Source organism: Lathamus discolor, chromosome 2 (assembly GCF_037157495.1).
Source record: "Lathamus discolor isolate bLatDis1 chromosome 2, bLatDis1.hap1, whole genome shotgun sequence".
Lineage (NCBI taxonomy): Eukaryota > Metazoa > Chordata > Aves > Psittaciformes > Psittacidae > Lathamus > Lathamus discolor.
Window position 1 is genome coordinate 73,314,353 of NC_088885.1, and position 21,368 is coordinate 73,335,720.

The 21,368-nt window shown below is 42.9% G+C and overlaps 1 protein-coding gene across 3 annotated transcripts in view; it reads left to right on the forward strand.

The window, feature by feature from the left end:
• Window positions 1-21,368, forward strand: part of SLC22A23 (solute carrier family 22 member 23) — a 112,716-nt gene that overhangs the window by 23,241 nt on the left and 68,107 nt on the right. For all 3 annotated transcript variants that reach the window (XR_010610067.1, XM_065667440.1, XM_065667442.1), the window contains exon 3: window positions 840-994. Coding sequence is in view for 2 of the 3 variants with exons in the window: in XM_065667440.1 (XP_065523512.1) it covers window positions 840-994 (155 nt within the window). In the remaining variant the exon portion in view is untranslated. The remainder of the gene's footprint in view (window positions 1-839; window positions 995-21,368) is intronic.

Sequence of the window (21,368 nt, forward strand, 5' to 3'; positions counted from 1 at the left end):
CTGCTCATAGCACTGCACCAATATGTGCAAATATAGGTTGCAGCTGCAAAGCCTGCTTGCAGAGGAGCACTGCAAATCCTCACACCACTGTTGCCTGTAATAATTTTTGGAGCGATTTCTTCCTTACCTTCTATCCAGGCTGGTTTTGCAGGTCTCTGCAGCTGCTGTGGGGATACAAAGTGGAGGGATTTGGAGCTCACGGTTTTCCTGTGAGCGTTATTATTGGCTCCCTAAAGCTCTGTGAAGTGATGTGAGCCCTGTTTTGTGCCTGGTCCATGTTTGTTAGACTTGTGCTCAACAATAAGGCCAAGAAAAGTACTCTTTTTTTAGCCAGCTCCTCTTGCAGATGAGGCTGAAAAGCACATGTTTGTTGGGAAGAGGAGTCATCTGCAGTAAGCTCTGTGGCTATGGACTACAGAGAAATGTAGTCTAATAGAAATAAGCCATGCCATATAACACCATACACTCTTCTGTGCTACTACAGAAAGCTCTGAGAAGCTGCTTTTAATCTCCAAGGAACTTGTTTACAACTTTACAGTAGTTCCTTGATGTTTCTTTGTTCATCTTTGGTGTTTTGAAAATGGTGGTTAAATCAAACAGTAAGACAATGTGCTGTCTCTGCTTAATCCTGTCTGAAGTGAACTTGTCAATGCAAAGCTGGCTATGAAATCTGGGTTTTAATTAGCAGGAGCAAAATGAGAAGAATGGAACAAGCATTAAAACCAGGATGGCAATATTTGGAAGGGATTGCATGACTTGTCCCCCTCTTTGTCAATTGTAATGATCTAGCGTTATCTCTGTGCTGGCTTTTAACACTGTTTCACTATACTTATTTTTAGGGTTGGTCGTCGGCCTATACTGCTCTTCTCTGTCATATTCATTTTGATATTTGGACTGACTGTGGCACTGTCAGTGAACGTGACCATGTTCAGCACACTCAGGTTTTTTGAGGGGTTTTGCCTGGCTGGAATAGTCCTCTCTCTGTACGCACTACGTGAGTATGCCTTTATTACCCATCCAAATGTGTCTTTATTGGTAATGTGGTTTGCTGTTCTCTGGCTTCCTGCTTTTGTCCAAACAGATCAAACCAGAATCATATGTGCTTTGGTAAGGATTTTGCAGCCGTCTCTTTAGGTTTACAGAGCAGACTGTGAAGCTGTTTGAGAATTCGTTTTTAAAGTTATAAGATGTTTTAGGTTTGCTTGTTATTTAAACCTAGAAGTTCTCTCTCTCATAGCCATAATGTGTAATGGGAGTGGATTGCACCTTGCGGTATTGAGCTCAGTAGGAGACTGCCCACTTTCACTGTCTCTAGCAGTACATAATTCTTCACAAATGCCTCTGTTACTTGCAGCAGGAGATCCTGTGTCCCTGCCTCAGGATTGTGAAGCACAGCAAAAATATGTGAGAAGTTACGGGGATTTGTTGCTGTTTGGTTTTGTCTGTTTCACTGGGGGAAAAATAACTGAGAGAAACGTGTGGGGAAGCTTGTGAGAAATGTCTACATGCTCGTATCTGGTGACTGGTAAACCTGTTGCCAAAACATTTGAAAACCCCTTTTGGAGGCCTTGTCTTTGGAGAGTACATGAAAGTGCTACCAGCCTAGTCTGTGTCCCTTGGATATGCTCCAGAGAGCTTTGTCTGCTTCTGCTTCCTTGGCTGTTTGTAATTCACAGGTAGTACCATATCAGCTAAGGAAAACACGGAATTTCCTCCTCTGGAGAAGTTCCGAAAGTTGCTGTACAGATTTAAATATATTTTCATTTATTTCCTATCATAGATGGTATTTAACCCATCAAGATTTAGCACAGTATCCTTACTCTACATGCAGTCTTAAGGAGTATTACGTTCCACACGTTTGGTTTTGTTTTCAGTCTTCACCAAGGGGAAAGGAGCTTGACTGGAGTATACAAGAATTTGCTCTGTATTGCACTTCTTTGTTATAGCTGATATGGTACCGAAGATACATATTTGTTTTCATCTTTTGCCTTTGGTCATATAACCTCTAGTGAGAGTTTTCCACCAAAAAACCCAAAGCTACCACTGAAGACATTACACTTTTATTGGGAAGTGTCTTAACCTGTGTAGTTCCCTTGGGGGAAGGCTTCAACCATTACCAGTGTGACATTGAGCTGGAAACCAGGCTTGTTGGAACTTTTCACTGCCCAATGCTGTATGTTAGTTTTATTTTGTGGTTTTTGTTTGGTTTTGGTTGTTTCAGGTTTTTTAACCTTTAAGAGAGTCATTGCAACTGAAGGCTTTCACGAGGAGATGCCATCTATGTAAAAGTTCTTCCTCTCAATTTAGACTGACCATGTTTCCCTTTCTGCTGGAGCCCGTAGCGTGCCGTTGCACTCCTTTGTGGAGCCAGCTTTCTGTTTAGCCCCTCTTCCCTTTCTCTTAATGGCCTTGATTTTTTTCCATTGGAGATTTGTTGCCCCTGAATTTCCAGCTGGCTGCCCTGAGCAGAACAACAGAAAGTGGAAAGTTTGATCTGCTAGACAGAGTCATTAGTTTTCAAAGCAAGCATTATAGGCTTGCGTAGCTTGCAAAGGTAATTAGCCTGCCACAGGGATCCTTTTACACCATGTTGAGCTTGCTAGTTGTGCTCGGATTTATGGCCTGCCGAAGGGAAATTGTAAATAACAGTCCTGGATGCTTTGGGAGTGGGAAGAGCACTGAAGTGCGCTCTTTAAACACAGAGCTGCCAAGGTTGAGTTGCCCTTACCATAAAAACAGCACTCTTCTTGGTAACCTAATGCTTTTCCTATCTGTTCACCCTAAGTTGCAGAGTGAGCCTGGGGACGAGCCTTGCCTTTCCTCTGTAGAGAGACAGCACTGAGCCCAAGATACCTGTGCTCCTCAAAGAGCTTTCCTCAGTGTTGTAGTGAACTATCTTCTTGTGGCCTACAAGTACAGCCTCTTGCCTGGAGCTGCTAAGGACTTGTCTGAAATTTCTAGTGAACTGGCAGGAAGAAAGGCTTTACACAGGTGATGGTGTTTGCCGCAATTGGGGGAAGCAGAGGAGAAATGAACATGGAGCTTTCTCCTCCCAGGTGCTATGGGACATAGCATCATCTAGGAGGATAAAAGCCAGTTAATTCGTCTCGCTGAGCAAACATGTACAGCTTTGAAGGGCTTTTGTTTCCTGATGATGTGGAGTGGGGGAGTTTCTACTGTCTTCCAGAAGCATTTTCCTGCTTGATACCAACCTTCAGTGAGTTTCTGTTCTCCTGAGCAGCAGGTACACATCTTGTGTGGTTAGGCACCAGCAAGGTCCTCTGGAAGCTCTCCCTAGGAAGGCAAAGTGCTCCTGATGTGGCATGCTCATCAGTCATCTGATGCATGGAGCTGGAGCCTCCTGTTGTGATACTCTGATTAGGTCCCCTGCTATGTTTGCTGAGATTTCTGTGGAAATGGGCTGCCCCTTTTTGGAGGGGGTGTTGGGACCAGGAATGAAATCTCCTGGAAGGAGGAATGGTGAAGGGGCACTAAGGACTACTCTGGTTGCAGTGGTTGGAAAGGGATGTATGGCCTGCCCAGGAGTTAAATGCAGGAAGGAGTGTAGCGTGATGGGCTGGAGAAGGACGGGTTGTTTCAAAGAAAGCAGGGGAAAAGCTTTTTCTTGTTTGGGTTTTGTTTTTTTTCCTGAGAGAGCCTTTTGCTCCAGTATTTGTTGCTGCATGTACCTCCAGGGACCGCGAATGGGCACCCTGCACCTGCTGGCTCAACGTGGTTGGATGCACAGTACCATAGCCTGCTGCCCAGCTGAAGAGGAGGAGGTTTGAGTCTACGCATTGGGGTGGAAAGCCCTAAGCTGGGTTTGTGAGGGGTTTCTGTTGGACAGGCCAAGAAGGAGGGAAGAGGTGTGGGAGCCCTGAGCAAGGTCACATGCGCCTGAGTAATGCCTCAGCTGGTGTCTGTACAGCAGGAGAGGAGAGCCACCCTTACTGCAAATAGCTCTGCTTGCTGGTTGAAACTCGTGTGGGACAAAGTACGTGTGGTAAATGTGGAAGTTATAGGAGAAAGCAAATCTGAGTATCTCAAGGGTGGGGAGGGTGTTGCTTCTGGGTCACTTTAGTATCACGGGTATGACCATGACCGCAGGGCAGCCTTTTCCTGTGTGCTTGTGCAGAAGGCCAGATGCTGCAGCTGACTCAGCACAGGTCCCTTCCTTAGGGCCTGTTTTCATCAGCTGCAGCGAGCTGATGCAAGAGCTCTCATGGCTGAGGGCAGGAGTTCCCCATTCTTTTTCCTCCATCTCCTCTCATGTGTGGCCCCGCACCAGGCAGGGCCAGTTAAATGAATGAAGGGAAGAAAGGGTCCCTTCCAGCTGCTCACTTCCTATGGTGTATCTGACTTCTCCCTGATGTCCCTGCTTTTGTCACTATCTGGAGTCAAAGCTAGTTTGATGGTATTAATTAAAACTGTTTGAGGAGGAGGAGAGGAGGGGAAGAGTTGTATTTCTTTGGTAAACGCTCTCCAGGCAGGTTTAACGAGCCTCTGGTTGAAGCGCTGTGCACCATCACTAATGACTGTACCTGAGCTCAGACAGCAGAAGCCATGGTAGGGGTTTGCACACAATTGCAGGCTGTTCAGCCGTTTCATGGGTGACTGAACTGCAGATTAGGCTGCAAAATTATGAAGTCTAGACTTGAATGAACCAATAAATAGGTTCTGGAAATAGCTTTGCTGAAAGGGAGACAAGGCTTTCCCAGGTTGGAGTGAGGAAGCAGGTGTGCCCCTTTGATGCATAGTAGCAGGATGAGTCGGCACATTGTTTTTCTTTCACTGTTTGGAGGAAAAAAGGTAGAAACACTGTTGAAAAATCGTAATTTGTGTTTCAAAAGCCTAGAGAAGCTTGGCAGAGGCTTCCAGACTGGTTAAGATGTCCAGCTGTGATGTATCTTTCTCATTTATACCTAGGTCAGTCTAACCTGTTAACTCCTGTAAATTATACAGGCACTGATCTTTGAGAGGCTGAACGGGGCTTCTTAAGATGATTTTTTTTGACATGTATCCTGGAAAGCTAGAGCAGCGTGCTACGAACTTGCTCCAGGCTGAGGAATGAGCAAGTGCCAAAATGGAGCATGGAAACATCTGGGTGTTGGGCTCTAGTGATGTCAGATTTGTAAAACAGTTTTACTTCCATTCAGGTGTCAATATAAAGGGTGAGATTTATCTGGTTTTTTTTGTTTCTTTCCCTTTTTCCCTCTTTCCCTCTCCCCCAGAAATGTATGGAATCTGAGACCTTAGAGCATCCCGAATTTGTAATTCCCACCTCTCTTAAAGTTTGAATGCTCTAAACAATGTAATTGCTTGATTTTATTCTCTGTTTTCGTCTCCTGACTCTTCAGGAGCGAGTGTGAGCTTGGCTAGGCAAGGCAAGTGAAGCATGGGAAACTGCAGGCTCTGAAGTTATTCTGTGTAACCTGAACCAGCTCAATAAATAACTCTGCAAAGCATTCCCAAATTGACGGATGTGGAAAACATCTGACTCCTTTCCAGTGCATTGACATGTGGGTTAGCTCTGCAGTAACACGCAGTTCTCTCCACTGACAGGTCTGTGATAAGATCACGGTTGTTAAGCCACCTACCTTCTGTTTATGTAACCAGCCTTTCCTTACTCTGAGTCACTTGACACAGCTCTAGAGTGATCACAGAGGGATCCACCAATAAGTTTCACTGGATCACCCTAAGTTAACCATTAATTGTTAAATGATACAGAAACACTTTGCTTTAAAGAGCAGTCACGGGCTGCTCTAACTTTGAGGTGGGATGTGAGTTTCTAGAAACAAGAGCTCTGCGTTTGAATAGCTTGGTGCAAGAACTGTTTTAAATAAAGAAATACCATGCAGTGGGAGCATTCCAGCTGCTGGAAAAAAAGGGACTGTGCATGCCTTTTATCAAGTGCCTCGGGGCTCAATTTGTGTAAGAGTGGAAAAGGTTATTGGAATTACAGTACTCTCCTTTAAGTATAAATCTTCCCTGCTCTACATTGCTTCCTTGAGTATAATCAAGTTAAGTCTCTTCTTCTAATCTGTTGGCCTTTTCAGTGTTTCCTCTGAATTTCCTTCCCTTTTCTGATGGTCACAGTGGGTGTGGGCCCTTCTATGGACACTGTGTCTGCCATTAAGGCATGGGCTGTCATCCTTACCTTAACCCCCCCCCCCAAAAAGTGTATTCTGGAGCAGAGGTGCCCTCAAAGAATTGCTTATATATTGTCCTGAATATTGGAAGTGCTGTATCATTTGAAGCAGGCAGTTTGAAATTGATTTATAAAAAGTCTTAAAGTATGGCAAAGGTGAATAAAAGGAGGATCTTTCTGAAGCTCCCTGGGAGGCTAGAAGTTGTTTTGTTAGTGTAGAAATTGCAGAAGGATCTAATTTTAATCAGTTTTTTCATTTCAGTTGCTGGAAATCTTGTGTGTTGTCAGTGTGACAAAAAGCCGATTAATTTCATTTGAGGTACTTTTTGTATGACTGGTCAATCAGGAATGTAATTAAGATGCAACTCTGCAGTTGTTAGACTTGTGATGATGGCAATCAGCTGAGACTAGAGTACACTTGCAGTTTCCCCAGCTCAAAATACAGCTTGCATTTACCATTTAAAGCGTCTGTCTTTTAATTGCTCCAAACCAGCTCCAGCACTTTGGGTATGCTCAATATGTGAAATCTTACCTTCTGTCATGCAAATACCGTTCAAGACTGTAATGATACTTTTAGGGATTTGTTTCTCTCAGCAATGTCAAATAGTCTTAGGGGTCTGCTCATCCCTGTTGCGCAGCTAAAAGCTCACTACCACTGAAAGGAAATGAGAAGGCTTCTCCCTTCCCCTTCCAAATTCCTTTGTGTTGTATCAGCTACTTGTACAACCATGGCTTCAAGCTAAATCAAAGTGTTTAAGATGGGTGTATAGTTAAAACCAGGAAGTTGCCTTTGACTTCCAGCTCTTTGAGTTGGCTAAAGTGGTGTTAGAACCTTACTATAAGAGTAAATTGTAAAGTTTTCGTTCCCCCTACTGCTTGCTTGGTTGGGTTTGGTTTTTTCTTCTTATTTTAAGACAGCTGCTAAATGGCTTTTCCTTGCTATATAGATCCAAGCTAGTGTTCAACATTATGGAGGATTGGTGGTGTGCATGTGTCTATGCAAGCCCTGTCCAAAGTGACCAATACTGCCATCAGGACATGGATGGTCTGTATCTTGCAGAGTCCTTCGACCACTGGGCACCAGCACAGGGCCCCTGCCAGTATCCCTCCTGAGAGTTAAGCCTCAGTAGTTCTGCCAAGGAGCCTTCCTAGCAGGAGAGCGCTCTGCCGCGGTGGTCAGGTCTGCTCCTTCTCTGTCCAGTCTGCACCATCTCTACTCCAGCAAACTAAAGCCTTCCAGCTGTGCCCTCCCCAGTGCGTGAGCTCCAACCGCTCTGCCGACTTTGGCTGGGAAATGGTTATATATATCACATTTGCGAGGGGTTGATAGTGCAGCAATATTGTACCACTGGTGTATATCTGATACCTTTGCGGGTTTTTGGTAAATCACATACTTCCTATGATCTGAGAAGTGTGTTGTGGGTTTTTTTTCCTCTGAGAAATGCAAGTGGCTCAAAGACAGGGATGTGAAAGCTGTCAGTTGTGAACGATGGCTTTTTAAAAAATGTTTCATTTTTTCCCAGCAGGAAACTGAATTTGTTGCAGACGGCATCAGAGAGAAGTCATACATACAGAACCTGTTCTGCTAGCTCTGTTGTTTTACTTAGTTTTAGCGATTCTATTCCTTGTCTCTGTCGTTGGCAGGACTTGAAAACTAGATGGGCTAGTGTTGGAAATAAGATGGACAGCAACAAGCTCAGGAGCTGCCCTTAAGTTAGCATAGAGACTTGGGCATTTCTTTTTCTCCCATCTGCTGCTTCTAGTGAGGCTCAGGCATATGCACATTTCTCTTGTGTGCATGTGTTAACTTCTGCTGCAAAAGGAAATGTGCATAGGTTCATCAATCACCTATGAATGAATAGGACTTTACTTCCCTTTCCTGCCTGTCCCTACAGGTTAGCTCATCAGGAAAATGCAAGCCAAATTACTGTTACAGCAGGATGTGCATAGAGGAAAAAACACATGTATGAGGAAGGTTGATTTAGAAGTTATCTGTAGTGACTTGGATGTTTGAGTCCACCAAGAAATGTCAGCAAACAAATTCACATAAATATTTATGTGCCGTTCAAGAGGAACCATAATTTAACAAGGCTAGCCAAATTTCCATCCCCAGTCATGCAGACATGACTCCTATTTTCTCACTTACAAATAACATAACCACATGGGATTTTTACTAGTTCAAGTTAATTACATTTCACTCAAAGCATGAAATTTGCAGGCAGCATCCATTGCAGTATTTCTACAAATGCATATTATTTAGTCAGAAACAACAGAACGTTCACTTTTGTTTTAATTCTTCATTTTGTTTCTTGCCAGTCTACAGGATTGAGTCATACATTCTGTACCGGTGCTGATAGCACTCGTTTTTCTGTTTTAAATAACCTTGCTCGATATTGCATTGCGGATGAATTTGTAAGTCATATGCTGCAATTACTGATGGACCTTAAAGCATGAACTATGTTTTTGTCTTCTGAGAACATCTGGTTCCTTCTTAAATGAATTGTACGTACACTTATGTACTTTTTAGAGATAAGTTGAGACGCAAGTGCTTGTTAGTATCTTGAAAACTTGTTTGCTCACATTCTTTGAATTCTGGGTATGTTATGAATTGTGAGAGCAGACATCAGTTTACTGAAGTCTCATGAATAGTGTGCAAACCTTTGCAAGCCCTGCTCCAGTTTAGCGTGTATGAGCTGTATGTCTGTTTTAGTCATACATTCAGTAAGGAATCTTTCAACTGTAGATAATCTTGCAATTGGGCTTTGTAATAAAACAGGTAGTGTCTTAGAGGGAAAGGGCATTTGAAGAAGGCTCTGTGGATTGGAAATGTGGCTGTTGCCTAATGAGCTGTGGAGGGAGCATGGTCCAGTATTTGCATCAGAAGTTCTGGGTTCACATCTCTGCGCCTCTCCGGGTGATTCCCCCAGCTGCTGGATGCCTCAGCATCTCTCTGTAATTGTCTTGCTTTTGGAGGAATTTGGGGTAGACTGACCATTCTTGTGGCTTCTCCTTCCAGCCTTCTGTCCTGTTCCTGTAGCAGAGATTACCCTCTTGTAGAGCAGACTATGAGCTCATACACTGATGCCTCAGTCCTCTCCCATGCAGTCAGGCATTTAAGTGCAAAGACATCTCCTTCAGTGGCTTACCTCACATATTCAGTGTATTAGCTTAAGGACATGCATTTCATTCTGCTGCTGTTTGTTTTCCAAGGAGAATAATCTCTGGCAGGAGTAGCAGAGAAATGCAATGTTTGCGCATGCCTGGGCCAGTCTGGGAAATGAGAAGCGCTTGGGTTCGATGGAAGAGAGCAAGTTCTGCTGGAACTGTGCACCGTAATTAATCATTCTGTTAAAAATACAGACTAGAAGACCTCTGTGCCCCAGTATTAAGGCATAGGTAGGTTACTTTATGTACTATCTGCTATCCAAACACTTCAAACTAATTCCCTGGAGAAATGAGGAGGGCATTTTCTTCATGAAGCATTCAGTTCAATAGATATTTAAGCACGTGAGACCTCACTTGTAGTATTGTATATAGTTATGGTGTCCTCAACGTAAAAAGGACATGGAACTGTTGGAGCAAGTCCAGAGGAGGGCCACGAGGATGATCAGGGAACTGGAGCACCTCCCGTATGAAGACAGGCTGAGGAAGTTGGGGCTGTTCAGCCTGGAGAAGAGAAGGCTGCATGGGGACCTCATAGCAGCCTTCCAGTATCTGAAGGGGGCCTATAGAGATGCTGGGGAGGGACTCCTCATCAGGGACTGTAGTGACAGGACAAGGGGTAATGGGTTAAAACTTAAACAGGGGAAGTTTAGACTGGATATAATTAGGAAGTTCTTTACTGTAAGGGTGGTGAGACACTGGAATCGTTGCCCAAGGAGGTTGTGAATGCTCCATCCCTAGCAGTGTTTGAGGCCATGTTGAACAGAGCCTTGGGGTTCACAGTTTAGTGTGAGATGTCCCTGCCCATGGCAGGGGGGTTGGAACTGGATGATCTTAAGGTCCTTTCCAACCCTAACTATTCTATGATTCTACATGGACCAGGGATTGTTGTCTAAAATAAATAAATAAATGAATCCCTAGAGTTTCCTGCTTCATGTGAAACTGCTGTCCAGAAGGAATAAAGTGCCGCTCTGACAGCTCTTCAAGGGCCTTCTCCAGTCTGTGCTGCTTCCACTGTGATTTCAGTCCTGTACTGGTAGGCAGTGTAGCAGTCTCTTATATAGAGAGCACTCAGTTTACAGCTTCATAAGAGAAGTCAGAAGAAAGAAAAGTGAGAAAAAACACACAGGAAGTAGAATCAAAAATGTGGTGAGGCAGAAAGCAATGTAAGGGAAGAAATGGGTTTTGTTGTGGGTTTTTTTATTTATTATAGCAAACAAAAATGGATTGAAGTCAGGGAGGAGAAAGAAGGGCAGCTTAAAAGGATTGTATGTGGTGAAATTGCAAAAAAAACCCCATTTTAGTTTGTTTCATTTATAGGTTTGACTTTGAAATGTGAGGTTTTGCCTTACAGCTCGACTGACTTGATTTTCAAGGCACAAAACCAAATCTGTGTTTCTAGGAAGATTAAGGAAAATTAATTAAAGAGCTTTTGAATTATGAATCCATTAAAAATGACTCTGCTTTGAAAGTTAAGTAAATAAACAAAGCTGTTGGTGTTAGTCATCTATTGGAAAAAATAGCTTCTCTTCTATCTGTACAGTAGAGAAACCCAATTACTGCTTTCCATTGCTTTGGAATTTGGGCAGGGGAAGCTTGGATTATATCAACCTTGACTCTACCTGTATGAGACTTTTCAGATGTCATGTGTGAGTTTACAGTTGTGAATCAGCCTGAAGTGTTGTCTTATTCTGCTTATTTTTTATGTTCGTGTCTGTGACAAGTCTGGGAGAAAATATGCAAAGTTCAGTCTGTCTTGTAAACTTTTAACCTGATGGATTTGTCTTCTTCAGGAGGCAAACTTCACCCTTTTTGACTGAGTGTTGTATTTCAATGAAATAAGTATCCATGCAGGCGCCTTTCCTCCCTCCTGACCTTTTCCTTAATGGTGATCTTTGGCTGTGGGTAGGTGCTTCATGTGGGTCTAGGGTCAGTAATGTGTGGCAAAGCAGAAAAGAAGCATAGCCAGTGCATGACCTAAAGAGGGAGAATAGAGAAAATAGAATATACAATATGTACTACAGCTGCCTCTTCTCTCTTGCTGTTGATAAGAGAGAATGTGACAGATACTTTTCTAAAATAAGAAATCTGCTCCAATCCAATGAGGAATAATATCAGCAATTAAAAATTTCAGATCCTAGTATATTTTGGAAACAAAAATGCAGCCAGATGAAGCCAGCAGAGTGTTGTGCTAGCCTGTGTGACTCGAGTAGCACTGCTGCCTTAGTGCTGTGATTTTCTGTGACCCTGGCTGGAAGTTTTCAGTGCCTGGTGGGGCTTGCACTGGAGATACTAGTGCTTTTTCCTGCCAGGATAGCTTTTCATGTGACTTCTGATTAGGAAACATTTATTTACCCCTAGGCTCTGTCTCTCCTTCAGGTCACTGGCACATGTCCTACTTGCCCAGTGCCACTCAGCTGCAAGCCAACAGCAGCTGTGTGGCTCTGCTTACAGCAGTGCAGTAAGGATGAAATACCTCACAGATCTGGACTTCTTGGAGAAATAACCCACCTGACTATCCAAGTGGAAGAGGACCTTTCTGCCCTGATTGCTGGGGGCAGTTAAAATCTCAACATGACAGCGCAGGAGCTGGCTGAACCTTAGATCAACAAATTCCCTTTGTGAAAAGAGAACAGCTTGACTTTAATCAGTGCGGGTCGTTCTTGAACGTGGTATTTAAAACTTCTTTCTTGCAGGCTTTTTAAAGGCTAGAAAGTGTATAATTGCATCTTGGCAGAGACAGCAAGTCTAATAAGTTTAGAAACGTATGTCTTGGACAGGTTGATGTTTCCTTTCAGGATAGCTTCCTTTGAAGTAGAAGCAGATGGAAGTCCTTCCACCACTTCGAGGCACTGACTAACTTGTCTTGGAGAAGAGCGGATAAACTGGCAGTAGAGAAAAGGATTCTTAAAAATAATTTGTAGAGATCTGTATGCCTTTAACTTTATTTACTTCAGTTTTCGGAGTGAGGATACTGGCTTTGGTTTTATTTAAAACTTCTGAAGCTCAGTTGGAGAACCAAATATGATCAGGTCTTGGTTGTGAGAGCTCCATTTTTCTGGCTGGCTTTTCTTAGCAACATCCAACTTAGTGAATAAATAGAAGCCTCTAGTCTGCTGATGACAACAAATAATCTGTTTTCAGACTAAAACATCTTGATCATGGACTTGGCACTCCTAAACCTTCAGGACCAGAAATGCAGACCATCAATTTGATATTACAGTACTGGAAAGACCCTGTTTCTTTGAAAAGGTTATTTTGTTTTTGAGTTGTCAGTTTTGCTTCAGTGAATTTTATCCTTTAAAGAGCCTATATTTTATATTGGGCCTTAGGATGAAAAACAAGGTTAGGATTTGAACTGAGGGGCAGAGATGATGATGTTTGTGTCTAGAATAAAGATTCTGAAAGATGCTGTCTGCGCTGAACTGTCTGACCAGCTCATATGACCATGGTCATCAAGTCAGAGCATTTGCAGTCTTTGGGATTGTCATAGTGGGGTTTTTGGTGGTTTGCTTTTGGGTTGTTTTCGGTTTGTTTTGTGTTGTGGTGGTGTTCTGGGGTTTTTTTTTTGGGGGGGGGAGGTAAGTTTTATTTCTGCTTTGTTTAATTTTTGATTGCTGCTTCAGTGGCTGCCTAAGAATATCTGATGACAGCATGTCCATCTCTATTTTAAATACTATATTGTGTAAAATAGGAAAGTACAAGGGGAGGTTTCTGGATTTATGTGTGTAGCCTTCAGGTGTGTCTTCTGCTTGTTTTGTTATAAATGGTAGTGCTGAAAAGAGTGAGCTTCACTTTCTCAGTACTGGAAGGGAATAGTGCTTATTCTTTGGAAAAAAAAAATGAAAACACTTGCTAAAATATATTGAGAATTCACTAAGATTTGTAAGAATTATATGAAAGCAAATTTGTCCTGAATTTGGAATATCGCTCTGCAAAATATTATGTACAATTCTTCTCATTTCAAATAACAGCATTCTAGAGACATAGATCTAAGATACTACTTTAACAGGTAGCATGTGTCTGTTGAGAGAGGCTCTCTCTGTGTGATGCAGGTCTGGGGGCCAGCAGAGCTACTGCTCGATACCTGGTCCTCAAGAGTACTGGTGTTTTTTTCTGGAGGTCTTTAAGGAGAAGTTCTTCTGCATGGGAACTGTGCTGCAACTGTGATCCCAGTAAGGTACTGATGTTCAGTAATTACTGGATGTGGTGTTCCTGTTACTGTGGTCGCAGTGTGGAAGAACTGTGTTTGCACTCTTGTAACTGCACATTAGCTCCCAGGGTGAACCCCAGGGAATCACCCAGCAGCTCCTGCTGCAGGGCTGAGCAGCCCTGCTCACCCACATCCCTCTCCGTTTCCTTTCTGCTGGCTTTGACATTTGTCTCACCTTCTTCAGGCACTTAATTCAGCCAACAAACAAACGAAAACTCACTTTGCTGAGCTCATTTTCTGCTCTTCTGCTGCAATATCCAATTAAGGAGCAAACAGATGCAAATGTCAGAGGTAAATGTCAGGGGAGGCAAGAATGCAGGAAGGTGGACTTTGCTGATGGGGTGGTGAACTGCATCCTGACTGGCACTATCTCATGAAACTAAGTCTGGAAACAGAGCAAAGGTGTGGTGACACGTTACAGCTCCCAAACAGCACAGCCAGTTTCAGAAGCTTCTGCCACATGTTGCTACCTCCTAACTTTTGCTGATTTAGCTGGTTTTGTAGCTGTACTCAATCAGCTGTGCAAGGTGGTGTGGCTTCAAAGAAAAAACTTAAGAATACCTCTTGAAATCTTACTCCCACCACTAGCTGTTCTGCCCCATTTTTTAGCAGATCTGCCTTAGGATTATTATGTGATTGCAGCAGTAGTGGAATTGGTGCACATGAGGGAATCATGCATCTGTAGCATGCTCTTTCCTTCTCACACCACACTGCATGCATTCAGGGTCAACTATACATAGATGAGTTTCTCATGTACTGCAGTGTATGCTTCATGTGGAGCAAAATCAAAAGGGAAAAACTCAGATCGTCATCATGTGCAGGAAATTGAATTCTTGAAGTATAAAGTTTTCTAGTGGTAGTACCCAACTTTGTGTGACATGGCTATGATCTTTGGACCCCAGTAAAGAAAGGAAGGAAAAGAAATGACAAGGGAGAAATAGTGCACAATATGGCTTCTAACCGAGCTGGCCACCCTCCCATGGAAGGGAGAGGAGGAGAAGGATGCTTTTTCACTCCTGTTCTTCATAGATAGTCATGTTTCTTTGTCATTTGGAGTTGTGAAACATTGGCAGACCTAGCAACGATGGGTGTGTGGGTGAATGGCAGCAAATGGGTAAAAGGTGCAGGAAGAAGCACTAAATGGAAAGCATGGCTCTTGGGGGCATGTGGCTTACAGGAGAGGAAGATTGCCTGAAAAATACGCAGTTCTTCTTTGAAAACTGTATTGTGTTGAGCTAGAAACTTGCTTCAGAAAATGCTTGACTTCACTGGCATCTCCCTGTAAATGTTTTGTTCTGGGACACGTTTAATATTTGTGCTCTCTCGAGATAATGAAGTGCTTTCAAATGCTATGTGTGTTTTATTCCTCAAGCCTGGATTCCTGGATCGTGTATCTTCCTTGCAGTTTTTTTCCTTGCTAAACTAGTCTGTTGCATTATGGTAATCCTTAAGCAACAAGAGCAGACTTAGATGAAATTAAATGTCAAAATATTAAAATTTCTCATGGGATAGAAACTCCCCATCCTGTGCACACACATGTATAACATGTCGTTGGCATAGTCTCCCATGCAATATCATCATTTCTCTTCCTGTGCATCAAGGTCTTAGCAATCAGAGACCGGCTTACAGAAGATGCTGACTGAACATAACCCAGAACAGCCCAAAATGCTTGGTGACACTTGTGTGCTGCATGGGTGTGTAGTGAGAAGCAGTCACTCCCAAAATCTGCAGACCCTAGCATCACCTGATTTACAGCTGATAGCCCCTGAGGGTGGTAGTCCAAAGCCTCTAGACGGGGAGTCAGAGCCTTTTTTTGTAAGCTCATGGAAAGCCTGTGAGCTGCGAGTCAAAGGCGAGAGCTGCAGGGCTGCGCTGGCTTCTGCTGTCATGGACACTGTTGGAATTCACTGTTTCAGAGAGAAACAAAATCCCAACTGCTGGACTGTGTTGTTTCTGTACTTCTTTCGTATCCATTTTGCAGGGCTCGGAAACATTTAATCTTTCTGTGCACCTTATCCCCTAAAGAGGGTATGTTGAAGAAGCACAATGAAAGACTGGCAGATACAATTTGCAAACTTAGTTATCTGTGTGATGATAAAAATGGTATGAGATCAGCTGCTAGATTTACAAGGAGCTAACACAGGCTTTTTAATTCTGGTATGCTTGAGTGCTTGACTTTTTGTAGTGTTAATACATTGCATGTGACATAAGGGGCTTCATCTTAGTAGTGTATGTGCATGATCTCACACTGTCTTAAGGGACAGAAATTCCTTACTGTGGCATCAAGTAGTTTCTTTGTGGACTTGAAGCCTTTAGCTGAAATGACAGAGGACTGTAGGATGAACGTTATTGCGTTGGTAGGCTGTCCATTGTCATTTTCATTGCCTGGCTTCCGGTGGGTCTAAGCACCCTGACACTGCTCATGGTACTGGAACAAGGGACAGAGAAGGAGCAAACCATGCCTTTGGGAATACTTGCTTTTGAAATAACTGCAGAAAATGAGCTGGCACCCCAAAATTCTTTGTAACGCCATGATGAGAGAATGTACCACTCCCTGCATAAGAGGTGAGGTGGTGTGCAGTGCCTAGGGAAACAGACCTGCCGATGTGCACCTGTGTGACACAGAATGTACGATAGCCACAAGCTTACGAAATGTGACTGGAGAGCTCTGGAAGGATATGGTGGGTGGAGGTGGTGTTTTGATCACTTGCCCAGGCTGTAGTCTGTATTATGCTTTCCTAAAGTAGCATAATTTCTTGGTTTCTGGTTTGTTGTGCTAGCAAAGGATCATGTAAATTGTTTTTGTGTGCAGACTGTCATAAAATCATAATAAAAAACACAGCAGCAAAATTAAAAATCCTGAATTCTTTGTTAATGCAATTCTTTCATCTGCATGTTGAAATGTAAAATTGAATTATTTCTTAACTTAGGAAACTTTCTTTGTTTAAAAGAGAAGAGGGGGAAAAAGAGTTAAGTCCGAAATAGAGCTAGTGCTTTTAGGTGTCTTGGTATGGAAAAAGATTATGGGATGCAGTGCAGTCAGCAAATTGCTTTTGATCTGATGTGATTACTTCTCGCCTGAGCAAAGGCATATAATGCTGTGAGTGTCTGCCTTACTATTGACCCTGATTTCCTGGCAGTGCCACTTAATAGCTTTTGCTTGTTTGGAGACAGGCCTGTGCTGAGTTCCCGAGCCACGCCAGTGTGATCTGCCCCTGAAACGTCCTCCACCCAGCAATCATCACTCTCCCCAGAGCACAAGGGTGCTGGTGACAGCAGCTGGCTTTAGCATTGCTCACTGTGTTTGGTTTCTTCATTGACAGGGCTTCTTAATGAAACACCTGATGAGTCAGTGTTAACTAATCTCACTTGGGTATATGGTTGTCTACTCCCTGGAGACCGGGGGAAGCTCTCTCTGTATCTTGAGGAAGCTGTGAACCAGAGATATCGTTTGCATGCAGCGACAGCTTCTTTCTTCATGTGCTTTTATAATTCAGTACCTGTAGGGATAGCAAATTGGAAGTGAAACTGGCACAACCAGAAGGAAATGTGTATGTGTCCCTTGCTCCTTCAGGCAGCACTTTTACATAAAAAGTACACTTTAGAGATGCATATTGAAATTGATTTCATCTTTCTGCTCCATTAAACAAGCAATTGGTTTTCAACAGCAGTTCACAGATGAATCTGAGTCAAAGCAGTCTGATTAACTGGAGGACAGCCAGCTTGGCAATTTTTTGTCATCTCCTGTTTAATACTCACAATGTATAGTGATGCACACATCAGAGACTTAGAACTTTTCCCTGCGAGAGACAATACAGTAAATTAATCTGCTAAGGAATTGCTGAGATTCCAGCCTCCCTGCTAACTTTTTCATTTAACCAAGTTAAATACTGTTAAATGGAGTTGCTCAACTCAGTGACAAAGCTGGAAGATTTTATTGTTGTTTTTTTTTTTTTGTTCCATTTCTATAAATGGATGGTTCGGAGTTCAGTTGAGTTGAACGCGCTGAGAGGAAACTTAATTATCAATTAATAACAACTATTCCTTGTTCAAACACAGAATATGCTCTGCTTTTACTCATTAGGTAATTTTTGTGTGTACATATCGACAACAGTCTTTTTTCCTTGAAGTTACACTGTTCTGAGGGCACATATGCCCATTCTGCTCTGAATATCTGAGACTGGGGTATTCTAGTGACTAACCTGACTTCTGAAAGGTGAGGGTGTTAGGGAGTGTCTGCTCAAACCGCAACAGGTCTTACCTTTAATCTCCCAGTATTTGTTATCCTGATTATTTTAAAGGAAAAATAAATGTGTTTAAAAAGCTCATCGTCATCATGATCCCACTTTTGGGTTTTTGGTCAGTGAAGCAAAAATGCTCTGGTCTTACAGGGGGCTGAGAAGAGAGAAGGTGGAAAGAGGGGGTGAACTGTTACTACACTGTATAGACTGTCTCTTAGCTGTATTTTCTAATTCATTTTTACAAAGGGAAATTAATGAAAATAATGGAATTTAAATAGCTATGTTGCTACCTGCAGGGAGGAGGGAGTGTACCTACAAATGGAAGTACAAGGTTATTGGAGCACTTATCTGTCTGTAATATAGGTATATGTGTTTCAACTACTGAACATTTTTTATTGCTGCTGCTTTAATAATTAATCTACCCTTTGGAAGCTGCAGACCTTCTGTCTAGGATTAATGTGCTCTTAACATACTCTATCTCCTTGTCCTGAAAGTGAACTGGTATCACAAGAATCTGCTGCAGGGAACATGTCCCATCGTTGCCTGCATGTTTGTATGCCTTTGTAAAAAGCATTTTTAATCCCTCTCTGCTGCCAGATTCAGACATAAAATCTGCAGATCTCTTCCAGATTAGCTAGGAAGCCTGGTCCATTAACAACTAACGATAGTAAATGCCAGCTTCCTCTGAACTAGGCTGTGAAAGACAGCATGTGCCTGACTGAAAGGGCTGTTGCGTGCCTGTTTCTGGCTAGGAATTGGGGGAACATCCTTAAAATACAAATCTTGCTGCCCTGAAGGTTGAGCTCTTTCCCTCATGTGAAAGGCTGAGCCAGGCTCTGTTTGGGGCCTTCCTGTGCTTTCTTGAGAGAGACATTGCATGAGAGGTGTTATTTGGATCTGTCAGCAGGGGCTGCAGGTTGTTGGTGCTCATGTGTTTTGTGTTTTTTCCTGTTCTGTCTTGTTGGTGTAGAAGGGCGATGAATCAGCATGTAGTTTCTGCCACAGTGAAGGTGGTGTGAAGTGGGGTGTTTGGCTGTTCCCCTTTGTTTCCTGAGATCCCATTGTTCTCTGAAATGAGGAGCTTTTGCTTTTTTCAGGGGGAGAATCAATATCATGATGCTGTGCTTTGCCCTATTTACCCTTCTGCTTGCCATGAAATAAAACTGATGCCTGCCATGGATTGCATGTTCTACAGGCTGGCTCCAACATGCATTGATGAGAAAGAATCTCCATCCATACATTGCACGTCATGCTGGGGAAGATGGTGAGAGGGCAAACATGTTTTAAGGCACATCTGGCAGGTGGATTTCTGATCCTTTTGTTGTTGGCGAGAAGGGAAGTGAGACTGGCTAACAGCTGTGTGTTCTGTTGGCTAACAGAAGTGTGGAGGGTGGTGGAGGCAACACGCTCGTTTCTCAGGGTAGCTTTTGTACCTCTATGAAGGAAGTGTCCTGCAAACTAATGCAAGCCTTTCTAACTATGAATGGAGGGATACCCCTAGGATTGGGCTCTGTGGGATGGTGGCAGAAGCAATGAAAACAGGACCTGGTGAAGCTGTGTCTGTGCATTGGGAAGAGGGAAGGACAAGGAAACTTAGGGTAGAAAGAAGTAATAACAGAATTCTGTTTTTCTGAAGCCCAAGGAGTGGAAAGAGACAAGGTGAATAGCCCTGCTTTCTGAAAAGGTTTGTTTCCGACTGGTACCCTTGAGTGACTTGGTGGCCAATATAAGCCATTTGAACTGATCTCCTCCCTGCTGTGGTTGTGTTCAAATTTTTCCTATATTCAGAGCTTAAATTCTGAAGACCTCTTTAGCAGTGCTAATTGCATCTAAATAGTCTTTCTCAAAGGGGGGTGGGGTGGTTTACTGTTTGTAGCAGCCAATGCAGTTAAGACTGCATGATGTTTACCTTCATGGATGAAACTATGCTTTAATCCAGGTTTCCAGAGGCAAAAAGTAATATTTTTCTGCCTCATTGTACTGTTCCCAATTCTTTTGGAACATACTTGAGAGTCTCCAAACAAAGTCATACAGGTTATCTAGAAGTAATAGAACAGCTCAGTTGTATGGCTACTGCCCAGCCTTGCTAGTGGGAGGGTGTTTCTGAACTGGCAAAGAAAATTGATTAAAATCAGGTCTGTGCGCCTTTGTTCCCTGTGGTGGTGTTGGTAACTGTGTGTGCAATGAGTACTAGCTAGAATTGGTGGCTAGTTGAAAGAAGTTATTTTTCAATCTGGTACTTTCTCTGGTCATCTATGTTAGTTTGTAGCAAAGTATACACCAGCAAGGCAAAGGTGCCCCATCAGAACAAAGTATGCCATTCCCGTGGTGATCAGAGAAATACATTTTCATTTAGAAGTGTTCAAACACACAGATTTCTAGAATTGCTGGGGTGTGCAGTTTAACTCTGACTCCTGCTCAAGCAGTGACACTTCAAGTCATCAGGAATACTGCTTGTTTCTTCTAAAGCCATATGGATTTTACTTTAGAAACAAACTAATTACTCATTTCATTCTCTAAAATTCAGCTTCTGTAAGGAATAGTCATATAAAATTGAATTAAAGTAGCTTGAGATTTAGTTGTGTGGAGATGTGCAAAGCTGTGTTGGATAGTGCAAACTCAAGTACTCTTCTTTCCAGGAGCTGAAGAAGATGACTTAGTGCCAGGATTAGACACAGCCTCTCTTACGCAGGCTGTTCTCTGTACAGCGGTCTACCATGCACAGATTCACAAGGGCTTTGTTTTGAGGTCAGCCCTGTTTTCCTTTATATTGCCTTGGCTGTAGCCCGTCCACCTTGTATGGGTAGTAAGCTGCTCCTCTTGCTTCCTTTCACATTAGAGAGAGTGAGTTTATCCATTCTCCTGGCTACTCCACATACACCATCCAACTGTCTATTGTCTGTAATTACTGTTTGAGCTGATTTCAGCTTATAGCTCTTTATTTGTCTTGGAAACTGGCCAGTGTTTTCCACGGGATTATTTCTCTTTGTTGAAGTTGTTATACTCATGATGGCTTAGGCAAATCAATGCAACTGTTGATTTTTGGGCACCAAAGGCTAATTCAGGACTCAGAAACCTTGGTTTACAGCCCAGAAGTGTGCACTGCTCAATATATGTGAGATAGTAAAGTGCTGTCTCTTGCATACAAGCACCTCATGTTTTGCCTTCCTTGAAAATACGAGGATTTTTGCTTACAGAGATTAGAGCTGTATTGTGATAATGGAGCATGCTCTAGGAGATGATTTACTATTTTTTGGTTAACTGCCAGCAGAACAGAGCAAAGCCAAGCTTTTGCCGGTTAAAAGGGCAAAACTAACATAGCAGGACCCTCAGCAGTCTGAAAATGGCACATCTATGGACCTGGGATAATTTTTTCATCAGTAACAGTGTGGGCAGATCTAATTAAGCAGGTCTCAGTGGACAGTGTTTGTTCCTCAGTTTGCTGCAGTAGCTGTTTCTATTAGCTTTCTCCCTTGCGTTGAAACTGTCTTAGAGTGTCATAGGGGCAGGTGGCAAACTTTGTTTCACCTGGGGTAATGGTTTTGCTTATTTGAGGAGGCCAGGAAGCCAAGTTAATTTAGTGTGGGCTTTATCTGTGAAGGTT